The sequence below is a fragment of the Rosa rugosa genome, chromosome 4 (assembly GCF_958449725.1).
Source record: "Rosa rugosa chromosome 4, drRosRugo1.1, whole genome shotgun sequence".
Taxonomy (NCBI): domain Eukaryota; kingdom Viridiplantae; phylum Streptophyta; class Magnoliopsida; order Rosales; family Rosaceae; genus Rosa; species Rosa rugosa.
Window position 1 is genome coordinate 45,947,659 of NC_084823.1, and position 12,522 is coordinate 45,960,180.

Consider the following 12,522-nt stretch of genomic DNA (forward strand, 5'->3'; position numbering starts at 1 on the left):
AAACTAGAATTGATGCCCGCGCTCTGCCGCGGGTTTTGGAGGTTTAGGGAAGATTATATAGGGTAGAAAATATAGCAAAGGGCTGACTGACTAAGAAGGAACAGAAACAGAGTCTGTAAAAATCACATATCCATTACCAAAACAATGGAAGAAAGCAACAGTGGTAATACTTCATTATACCACTGAAATCCATAACCAATACAATATGCAAAAGAACAACAAAGACAACTGGAAATGTGTTATACATAAAGTTTATGACCATTACTACAAACGGTAGCCACTGTATGCTTTATCCATGTCAATGTTATGTTTGTTTGGACTTTGGATTTAGAAAGTGAGAGAGAACGTGGTTTGGCTTTGCCGCGGATAGGGTATCTGATAATGGAAGTTGAAATGGATGACAATATGCTCTCAAGCTGCTTGACATTCACAGATTCGGCAAACCTGGATAATCAACCAGAGGAATGAGACTTGTAGAAAATGTATCAGATATGTTATCAGAAGAACTGTAAATGTATATTTATTTTGCCAATTGAAATGTAAACTGTTGCCAAGAAATAAAATAAAGTGAGATGTGTTTGCTGCCTAAGGATACACACACACACACATACTTACAAATATGAATGGATCTTCTCTGAAAAGTCCGTATGCAGAGAAAGAGAGACTCATCAAGAAGGTTGGAAGAGAAAGATAGAATGGCATGAACTCAATGCTCCTTGTCTTGATTACTAATTTCTGAAATAATGGATATATGTTAAATTACATGTGTGGTAAATGTGAAATTAAAGCAAGTCAGAAATTGTAGTGTCTGAAAGAAAGTTAAAAGTGATCTGTTAGGAGTGAAGTAAACATCGAGATAAATGTTTGCCTTCCATCACAGTGTAAAACTCTTAAGCTCACAAAGACTATTTATTTTGTTTTGAAAATTGTGGTATTAGTTTTGCCTAACAGTAACTAAAGCAAGGTAAAGAAATGCCTCTCAGGGGAAAGAGCTAACATGAGGAATGAACTGGCAATCATAAGTTACTCTTTCATAGGTACAAATTTAGATAAGTTACTCATAAGTTACTCTTTCATAGGTACAAATTTAGATACACCCCTCGACAATCAAATTTAGATACAGCCCTCCATAAACAATGTCAACTATTTCATAGCAAATTTTCTATGCAGGTTCCCAGTCCTATTAAACTGGGGGGGGGGGGGGGGGGAATAGTCCTATTCTCCAAACAAAGGAAACGCATTTGTTCTGAAACTATCCAATAGTCTCTCTTTTTGTCTAACAAACATAGTTCAAATATTTTCACAACAAAAGCTTATAAACTACACAAAAATGCTCATAAAGTCATTCTACACAATCAAAAGTAAACTAATCAAATGCGTACAAAAACCAAAATGATCAACAGAAGAGGAAACAAAAAAAAAACTTGCTGAAAGAAATAGAATTAACCTTCCAAGCTGCACATCTTTCCGATCTCAGGAGGAATGTCTGCACCTAGATTATTAACATTCAAATAAAAGTCAGTGACTTAAGTCAAGTTGGCAATCTGTCTTGTTCCTAATTTAATGACAAACCATAGTAGTCAGCAGATAAAATTATATATGAACAAATTTGCTCCCTATAAGTTCACCTATAGGCATAATAACATTAGGAATGATGCAGTTTGATCTCGATCTTACCACTATATGTTCTTTGTGGATTTCATTACGTGGCTGGCTTTTTGAGTGGTTTTTGAAGTTGTTGACATTAGGAAGGGTCATTTAATTAAATTTAGCCACCTCGTCCATAGAAAACAGTTTCAAGCATTCCTCTGCATCTTCGATCTCAGACTTTCGTATAACCTACATACACGTGAGATAATTCTTTTGATCAACATTTCTAAGATCTAGTCAAATTTTCTGTTTTGGTCCATACATATGAACGGGAGTTTATCTCAAATTCCAGGAGATGAATTGAACTTACAGATGAATAGCTTGAGATGCGATGATCAAGATTTCGAAGCAAAGCTGTCATTGCCCCTGAAACCAAAGGCATAAAAATTGCATTAGGAAAGAAAAATATAACTAAAAAGAGTACCTTATTGGGTTGACTTTTTGGGCATGGGACTCGTTATATAAAAAGTAATCGTAAAAGGTCATTGCAAAATGTATTCTATCAATTTTGTGCCAAAGCCATCAAACCCGGTATATGTCCTTTTCAAAACCTTTGATTGTTTTAAATTTAAATAACAATTAAAGACGGTAAATAATCTCTTGCAGAGAAATGATCCAGTGTTAGCTTGCACAATGAAGTTACAATTTTCTCCACCAACAAAACCTTTGTTAACAGGCAGTAAATATCCATTTGAAACTAATATTGAGGACAAAAATATTTTTTTATAACAAAAAAAGAAAACAAAATACAAACCAAATACAAAAAAAGAAAAAGGTATACTGCATATAAAAGAAAACAAATCAAAATCAAATGGGAAGAGGATAATTGATAGTTCACCTGTCAAAACATAGCTCCAACCCTTTGGAGTAAGTATTTGCAGTTTCAGTAATTCAATTAAGATGCATTTGGAGTGACTCTGCCTTGCCCATCAAAGCAACCTGAAAACAGAGTAAAGTTAATGAAATAAGAACAACTTTCCCATTCAAAAATCCAACACAAAGAACAGAAGAGTCTCTGAAAGGGAATCTCTAATCAACCAACAACTTTTAATAGTCCCCCCATTTTTTTAAGTAAAGCCCGCGCATTTACAGCTTAAAGTATTAGATTTCTAGTATACACGAACCCTACTTTTATCTTTGTTTTTTTATGCCAAATCTTTTCACGGATTTTACCAAGCTGTACATATTATTGCATAGGTAGTAGGTTCACATTCTCAACCTGAACTCACAACACAGTCAATACCTATGCATAAAATTCAAACCCAGTATATGTCCTTTTGAAAACCTTTTATTGTAGTGTGCACATGGGAAACCAAATTAACGAATACAGCAAGAAGGAATGGTAATATGAATTGCACAAAATGGAGGGAAAGTGATATTTTTAGAGAATCTAGAAATAAATATGCAAACCAAATGAATTTTCACAAAGAAATTCAAAACCATTGTGAGAGGAGAGAGAGATCAGAGGAGAGGAATTGAAGTCAGCAAAGGAGAACAAAGCATTTTCGATTGAGACCTGGAAAAATAAGAAGATTGAGATGGAGAGACTGAGAGAGAGAGAGAGAGAGAGTAGGACGGTCAGTTTCAAACAATGATCAATACCAGACAACCAAAGGGATATATCAAAAAGTTTTGACATTCAGATAAATTGTTTAGTGCTCAAAATCAGACTATATAAGCTTAAAACCTTATTTACCAAATTTAAGACTATATATCCCTTTGGTGAGTGCTAAACCAATATAATATTGTGTTCATAATATCAATATTTGCCCTATTGGTTCCGCCATTTCAGTTGCTTGATCTAACTGAAGGGTTACATATCACACATTATGAACACAATAATTTGATTAGTCAGTTAAATGCAGTTTCTATCCTTCACTCAATGATTGCAGCCTATACATTCAGTTCAATATCCCTATTGCAATTCTGAGATCGTTAAGACATTGACAGATGAAGAACACCGGTATGCCTACTTGAACTATCCAGCTATTCTGATTGGGGTACAATGTTATATATATATATATATATATATATATATATATATATATATATATATATATTATTCATTCAGTTCAATAATTTCCCCATTTCGTTTTTGTTTCAAACTCAGGGCATCAACTCTATATGTTACTGTTACACGGATTAAACCACTATTCTAACACAAATTTTATCCCACACATGCACAGGACGATTAGAATAATGCACATTCAAGATAGATGGTAAAATTGCCTCACTTATCAGAAAAAGAAGCCGAAAATTGGTAATTAACTATCAAGGTAGCTGCCTCTTCAGTATTAATAAGAACAACGCCATATTTCTGGTAGTAAAGTTTTAAAATTAGAAAAACTTTCAGAATCTGTAAATTGCAGAACAATAATATGTATGGGACAACTCAACCAAATTACATTGTAATTCAACAATAATTATAGGTTGGAACTCACAATCTCTGTTTAAAACTCAAGAATTCAATTCAAAAAAGCGTGACCGAGTATCCATACCTCAACTTCAAGCAAGCAATCCAATTTCAAATTCAAGCAAGCAATCCAATTTCAAATGCGGCGTGTGGAGCGGAACGTGAGACCGGCTGCAAGGGAATCACGAAATTGAAAAAATTGCCTGACTTTTTAGCGTCTGCAGCTGCACCTTTTTCCCCAGCCTAAGAATAAAGAACGAATTAGATTCTTCAGCCTAAGAATTATTCGGACTCAAATTACGGAACTGAATACCCAATCAATCAATCAATCCAAAAAACAAAAACAAAAAAACTAAAAAAGAGGATTGTTTTGCAGTGAAATTAAGCTTTGGGGAGCCAGGATTTCGCTTACGTTTGAGGGGAGCGCCTCTTTTCCTCTGCCTTTTCTCCTGTCTAAGTATTAGGCCAGTTGCCAGTTGCGATTCGGAAGCTTAATTCTTTTTGGGTAGGATTCGTTTGTAATAATCCACAATCATGTCCAATCTTTATTTTGTCAGAATTCCTTCACATGACATTTTGTATTGGCTTGGGCTATTTCTCTCACATTGGTTTGATCACTTTTTGAATGATATAGACTGAAATGAATTGAAACCTCTTTGTTTTAGGGTCAAGCTATAGACTGATGGAGACAAATTGTAAGGATAGTTGCAGACTATGTTTGTTTCCTTGCATCGACTTTTATTTTCTTGCATTAACTGATACAAAAGTGTAAAATGGTTTGAACATGTCCCATAAACTGTGCGAAATTTAATCTAGAATGAAAGCTTTAAAAAAAACTGATAATTTGGTTGCTATATATAACTTCTTTACTTCAAATATATGAAGATGTGTGCATTGAAGTCACAAAGATATTTGAAATTTTAGTAATATATTCTGTACAATATGATTGGATTTTGCGATTTATATTACTTTACTCAATTTTGAAAGAATTTTAAATGTAGGTTAAATTTCAATTCAAAATATAAATATTTGTTTTTATTTTTTTTCAATTTGCTTTGAAGATGATAGATATAATTTATAAATTTTGCAGCACATCTTTATAAACTATGTTTTTAGTGTGTCTGTTTGACATATGATTATCATTGTTTATCAGAATTTTTAAACCATTTCTTGATGTGACTCTTGATAATGCTACATATAATTGTCCATGTGTAAAAACAGGTTCTGGTAAATATATACCAACTTGATTTAATGATTGACCTTGGCTTTTGTTAATAGTCATAGCATAACATGGTCTTATCGGAAATTGTCGTCTTTTAAAAATAAATGGCCATTTATTTTCAGATACACTGAGATCAATTCTTGGTATATAAAATTTTTGACCCATGTTATTTCCTGTTAATATTTTTGCCTCTATTAATCTATCAAATAATTTTGTTATTATTAATCTTGTACCATTGCATAAACCAGATGTTTGATTTAAATTTCGTAATAACATCACAGGCATTCCAATTTTTAAAATCAATTGATGTGATGGTAAGCCATTAAATTCAAGTTTATTCAAAAATTCAATTGGGTATAAAGCATTGATATTTTGATTATTTCCAGAATTGATCAAAATGCTATCAGCACTTAAATAAGTTGCTTTCTCACCTGGTAACAAATTTATAATATAATCATTTATATCTTTCACTGTAGAATTTCGTGGCGTAACAATTGCACGTTCTTGTAAATAGTTAAAATTATTGTAATTAATATTGAAATGGGAATAAGTTGCAAGGAAAATTGCTTCAATTGGATCTTTATATGTACGAATAAGCAAGTCATCTGGAATTTCGATCCAAGACGCGTCCCTATCATTTTCATCATTAATTGAAGATATATTACCTTCTCCAATCTGCAATAACCAATTTGCAAAATTTGAAATATTTGTTTTTTCCTCATCAGTCAAATTTTTTTTCAATAACCTCATATTTTCTGTTAAATGAAATATTTTGAATGATGACCAAAGATATGAACTATTCAAGGAGACTTCAATTATTTGCTCTTTGCTTCCTCCTGTAATAACAGGTAAAATTTGTCTAAAATCGCCACCTAATAAAATTGGTTTACCACCAAATGATTTGTTAGTTGATGAATCATTTAAATCGGATAAAATATCGCGTAAAGATTTGTCTAATGCTTCAAAACAATATTTGTTAGCCATTGGAGCTTCATCCCAAATAATTAAATCTGTTTTCTCAATTAATTTTGCAAGATGAGTGCCTTTTTTTATGGGACATATTGATAAATTATTAATGATTAAGGGAATTTTAAATCGTGAATGAGCAGTTCTACCATTTGGAAGTAATAATGAAGCAATTCCAGATGAAGCAACGGTTAAAACAATTTTGCCTTCGGATCTGAATTTACTTGTTATTGTATGCCATAAAAATGTTTTACCAGTTCCTCCATAACCATGAACAAAGAATGTATTGCAAGTCTTTTCTTCAATTGCTTTAATAACATCATCATAAACAACTTTTTGACATGCATTTAACTGACTAATCAAATTATTGTGTTCACGTTTTAATTGAATGCAGTCATAATTTAGTTCTTCACTCAATAATTTGTTATCTAATTCTAATATTTTGTTTATATTAGGCATTGGTAATTGATGGTCTTTCAATGAACTCGAAGATTTATTAAATATCTTTTCTAATTCAAATAATACTTGATTTTTCAATTCTGATTCTGGTAAAATTAAATTTGGATTTGCAACGTGAAGTCTAGCTTTATGTAAAATATCGTCGTACATATGCATCCAACATGAATCTAATAGCATCTCAGGATTTACAACATCACAAAATAATATTATTGTAACAAAAAGTTGACGAATTTCGGAAGATGTTCCAGTGTGGAAAGATTCTGTTAATGCTTGAAACCATTCTTTGTCATCACCTAATAAGCCTAAAACTTGGCAAGCTTCTTTGTAAGAATTATATGTAATACCATTAACTGTTTTTATTGAATCATAGTTACAACATCCTTTTTGAATATTTAATAACATTCGCATAAAATATAATTCACCTGCAACAGGATATACATATGCTATTCGACCGATTGTATGATATTGTTTTCTTGGTATCCAACATTTGTTACGATCGTCCCACACAAATTTTGTTGGAAATTCTGTATAAGTTAATTCAGAACCGGCTGAGTAAATTGAATTTGCTTTAAACCATCCAGTGAGTGTTGTATCCTCTGTGCTTTTTACTTTTAATATTGATTGCAGAGATTGATGTTCATTAAAGATAACATTTTGTTCTGAAGGCATATGAATAGCTAAATGCTGTACAGCAGGATGTCGAGAATGGATTGGATATTCAAACAATCTCCATATGGATTCGTGTGGAGTTAAATAACGGCAATTAAGATAGGTTGCAATTTCATCGTTTAAGTTTTGATGTAATAAGATTCGAGCTCGATCTGGGCCTTTATTAATATATTTAAATAAATATTTAATCAACATCGATTGAGAACACAATTCAACATTAATATGAGCATTATATTTTAATAACAAATTTCGATTATAAGGTACAACAAAATTATTTCCAACTTGTACTTTATTTTTTACTACAAATTTTGTATTATCATTACGACGTTTATATATTGAAGGTGCATTTGTTTCGTATATAGTATTTGTGTTATATGGTTTTGGAAAAAATTTTGAACATTTGCCATTTCGCATGCAAGGAGATTTAGAATTTATTTGTCCACAGGGTCCATGAATCATAAATTGACTGACAATTTCAAAAAGTTCTGGATCAGTCTTTTGGTCTGGTAATTCTGCTGAAATAATAGAATCTATATCAGCTGCTGTATAACATTTGTAATCTTTTTTTAACCAAAATAACATATGAGCATGGGGAAGCCCTCTTTTCTGAAATTCTATTGTATGAACATCTGCTTCAATTTCTCCAAAAGGTTCTCCAGATTTAATATACGCAATCATATCTTGTAATTTTATTCTAAATATTCTTGCAATTATATCTGGTCTATCTTCTGTTTGATATTGTGGTATGTTTTGAAAATATCGTTCTATTTCAATCCATTTGACATTGCAAGTAAAAGTTATAAATAAATCAGGATTACCATATTGTCTGCAAATTGCCATAGCATCTTGATAATTGTTAATCATATATCTAGGACTTCCTGTATGAGAGCTTGGTAAAATAATTTTTTGACCCAAATCACTTACTTTATTAATTCCAGTTGAACCTGCATTACAAATATCTTTATAACTCTCAATACGCAAATTTTTTTGGTTTTGTCTAATCCAATGCAAACGACTTTCTTCAACAGTTGCATAAGCATCCACTAAATATTGTTGAAATAATCGTCCACCTTTTAATAAAGTGCTCATTTCATTATTTCTATCTTGAAGTTGATATGTAATAAAAGCGCTCATTGATATATTACGTTTTTTTTGTCTATCATTTCGTCCAATTTGTTGCATTGGTAAATTTGTTCTATATCCATCTTCACCATATGGAAAAAGTATTGGATATTGCAATGACATATATTTTGGACGTACTTTAGAAACACGTTGTAAATTTCTGTTATTTGATTCAATAATTATATCTCTATTTGAGTCATATTCTCCAATGTCGCCAACTATTAAACCACTAATTTCTTCACTTACTGGTGGTTCATATTGTTTACTATCAACAGGTTGACGATCTAGTATAGTCAAATTTAATGAAGGCAAAGACTGTGTTTCAAACTTGTTTCTCATTGTTCGAAATTCTTTGACCAAATCATTGTTTTCGTCAAACATTTTTATAAGTCCTTCTACAATATTTGGTTTAATATTTGTATTAACATGAGTAGGATCAATAGCGTTAATTCGATTTGAAATCTCATTTTTTGTATCATATATATATAATTGAGCATATTTAGGACATTCTCCCGTAGAAGGTAGAACGGAACCCATTAAATGATGTACTTGACCACTTATTTTAAAAACATAGGGACCTAATCCAGTATTAATAGTTTTATCAATCGTTGCTCTCATCGATGTAAAAGAAAACATTGAATTATATATTCTAATATTTTGTCTAAAAACTTTGCTGTTTGAACCATTATTTGGATCTAATAATTGTTGGAGGAGATTTGGAGCTTGTTTTGACAACTCAATTTTGATTTGACCTTTTTTACAGCAGTTTGTATAAATGAGAGGTGCATTTGAAGATGATTGTTTAAGAGCTTCACCAGACCAAAAATTCGCATTGCAATAATTGCATACATGAATATTATCACCCGAATCCTGATATTTCATAATCAATCCTACAACAATAATATTACATTTGGTGAGTAAATGTATGTACATATTTCCTTGATACAGCAACAACAAAAATTTTACAAAAATAACCTTTTCTACTTTTCTGATATGATGCCTGACCAAATGAGCGCGAACAATCATCTGAATGTCAAATATCACATAAATTAGTAACAATGATGTTAAAAATTACTGACACTGTAAATGTAAAGTCATGATGAATGCAAAAAATTATACATCTTATTTGATCAACTTGAATTAATTCAAACAAAACATATTATCCAATGTTTTTAAAAAGTGAATCAGCATGTAAACTTATGTATTATACCTGTATTACTGACATCTAGATTTTCATAGTGAACTGAACTTTCATTCAGCAGCAGAGTGTTGTTTTGTTCAGCAGTTTGAAATCTTCTATTCAAGTGTTCAGAACTGTAGTTTTTCTCTGTTACTGCAGCCTCAGGCACTATAAAAAATATTTAGAGAATGTTACACAACTTGAAATCATCAACAGAATACATTCAATGTAAGTATATACATACCACGTCTTGCCCTTTTTGATCTTCTTTGATGCATTGCGTCTGTACTAATACCACCACTATCAGTTTGGGCTGTCATGGCACAAAAAATTTCACCATTGTTTGCCTCTTGTATCTGTGCTTCATGATTAAGACTTTCACCATCATTTCGTTGTAACAATCTTTTTCCTCTTTTGTATCTCATATTAGACGCCATAACTACATCGAAAAATGTGGATAAATTAACCTTTTAACGCTGATATCTCAGACTTTGAAAATAAAGGGAAAAGAAAAGGAATAAAAATTAAACATGACTTGAAACTATTTCTATAATTAAACCTGAATCTGAAATAGTAAAACAACTTGAGTCCACACTGTTCCAAAGCTCTGCAAAATGCACACAAAGCAAAAAGTAATTACAAAATTCAACAAATAAACACCAAAAAGAGGAGGACTTAAATTTTCAGTTTCATAAAAACACAGAGTGAAATCAAAAACAAAATGAAAACAACAAACGTAGCAAAACAATGTTTCTAAACAAAATTAATCACAGTATAAGATTCCTGGAATTACAAAATCCAACAAATATGAACACCAAAAATAATTGGACTGAAATTCTCACTTTGATAAAAAGCACAGATCGAAATCCAAAACATTATGAAAACAATAAAAACCACAAAATAATGTTTGTAAACAAAATGAGTCAGAATCAAAAATCTTTTTTTATATGAGTTGTATACCAACCAAACAGTGAGTAAATTTATTCTAATCAACCTAAATAGAAGCAATCTTAAATGGTCCATAGTAAGATTTTAATTTTGAGAAAAGTCTATACGTCAACAGACTTCAAACATTATTAAATATGTATACCAACAATCTGACCCAAAATTCAGTTGAAATAAGTTTGCAACATCTACACAAAACAGTAAGTACAGACACATGACAATTCATTCATCACAATTGATTCAAACAATGTTCACAATATGAATTAAGAGCACACACCTATAGAAGGACTCGACGTTAAAATAGCTGTAAGCAATATGCAGAGGAACAGCGGGATGAAAATCACACATATACTGTTTTGCATAGAATCCAGAAAACCTGAACAAAACAACAATAAAACGTCAACAGTAATTAATATTAAAAGAATAACAATTGCAATTAAGTCCACAAATACACAAATCAGAACAATCTTTCATGATAGAAGAAAACCCAAAACATACAAATTTTAACAAAATGAAAGGTAAATCCACAATTGTGCAAAGAAATACAAATGAAACAGTAGATGAATTGACCAATGCAATATATTTGAATGAACAACCTATAGGAATAAAAAATAATGGAATGCTAGGAATAAAAAATACTTTATATACAAATATCTCCTCCTTGCTCCACTAATATATTATCATTTGAGGAAAAACAACCTATAGGAGGGCTTCCAACAATTCTCTGTATTGCAGTTTCTCCCTTTGCCCACAAACAAAAAAAGATAAGCAAAAAGGAAGAAGATTAAACATAAATACAGTTTGGTATTTCCAAGGTTATCCTTAGTTGTGCATTACATCCAACACTGTGCCTAGTTGAGGATCTTAGAAAAGGGCTATGCCACTGAAGTGTTAGCAGCTGCTGGCATGGTTCTACTTTGTAGGATTTGTGATATGATTTCATGTTTCTAATATCAGTCGCGCACTCAAAACGTAGCACTAAAATATTATAATCAAATCACTAACATATTATATCCAAAACTAAAAACACTAAACTTCAAAGAATAATTCAAATATATACTCTATACATCCTAAACCTAAACCTTGAAACGCTATGCACTTGATTAAGCTGACATTTCTATAAATTGTTTTAAATAAGAAAAGTAAACTGATCTCAAAAGAAAATCAACCACCAGTGTAACCATACAGATAATTGAGACTTATAGAGTGAGGTACCGAATATCAGAATACTCTGACCTACAGAATCAACAAAGCTTTTCAAATGGCCAAACACTATAACTTTACCACAAAAACTAACCAAAAATCAAACTCAAATTAGCCAGGCCACTAAAATGTGAAACTCCGACACAAACAAAACTGCTAAAAAATTAAAACCCCAATCAGTTCATAACCAATGAAAGCAGAAAACAAAATCAAAACCAAACCCATTGTACCCCAATCAGTTCTAACACAGATAGTTGACATAATTGAAATTGCGTGAAAAGAAAAAAAAAACCTCAAAGGGGAGAGGGCAGGTTTTCTGTACGAAATAGAGACACTATGCCAAAAAATGCTTCAGACGACAGACCATATCTGTCGTCTGATGAAGTAAAAATCTGTTGTCTAAGTGGCTGCCGTCTCTAAGTCATTCAGACGACAGATATTCTCCGTCGTTTATAAGCTACTCAGACGACAGATTCAGTTTAAGTTCTGTCGTCTGAAGTACCTAATATTGAAGAATCGGAGTCTATCTGTCGTCTGAAACACCATACCACTACATATTAATGTTGTTGGAAATTCACTTCATCAACGGATTCAAAAAATAACTGTCGATGTAGTTAATGTAAGATGACGGAGTTTTTGATGTTTCTGTCGTTTGATTGAACCAATATTAAGCTTAGTTGATGCTTCTGTCGT

At 31.7% G+C, this 12,522-nt stretch overlaps 1 protein-coding gene and 1 long non-coding RNA gene across 2 annotated transcripts; both read right to left on the minus strand.

Moving 5' to 3' along the window:
* Positions 1–114: 114 nt before the first annotated feature.
* On the minus strand, positions 115–4,711 carry LOC133742943 (uncharacterized). The gene is made up of 8 exons (XR_009862836.1): positions 4,476–4,711; positions 4,149–4,306; positions 2,489–2,589; positions 1,961–2,016; positions 1,678–1,839; positions 1,448–1,492; positions 616–735; positions 115–444 (listed from the first exon to the last, which is right to left on the minus strand). It is a non-coding gene; the product is annotated as an uncharacterized LOC133742943 (long non-coding RNA).
* Positions 4,712–8,299: 3,588 nt separating this feature from the next.
* On the minus strand, positions 8,300–11,093 carry LOC133744899 (uncharacterized). The gene is made up of 7 exons (XM_062172926.1): positions 10,904–11,093; positions 10,241–10,288; positions 9,926–10,120; positions 9,712–9,849; positions 9,477–9,527; positions 8,640–9,391; positions 8,300–8,323 (listed from the first exon to the last, which is right to left on the minus strand). Exons 1-7 carry the CDS (start codon positions 10,986–10,988, stop codon positions 8,300–8,302), a joined length of 1,293 nt encoding a protein of 430 aa, XP_062028910.1. The 5' UTR covers positions 10,989–11,093.
* Positions 11,094–12,522: the final 1,429 nt, after the last annotated feature.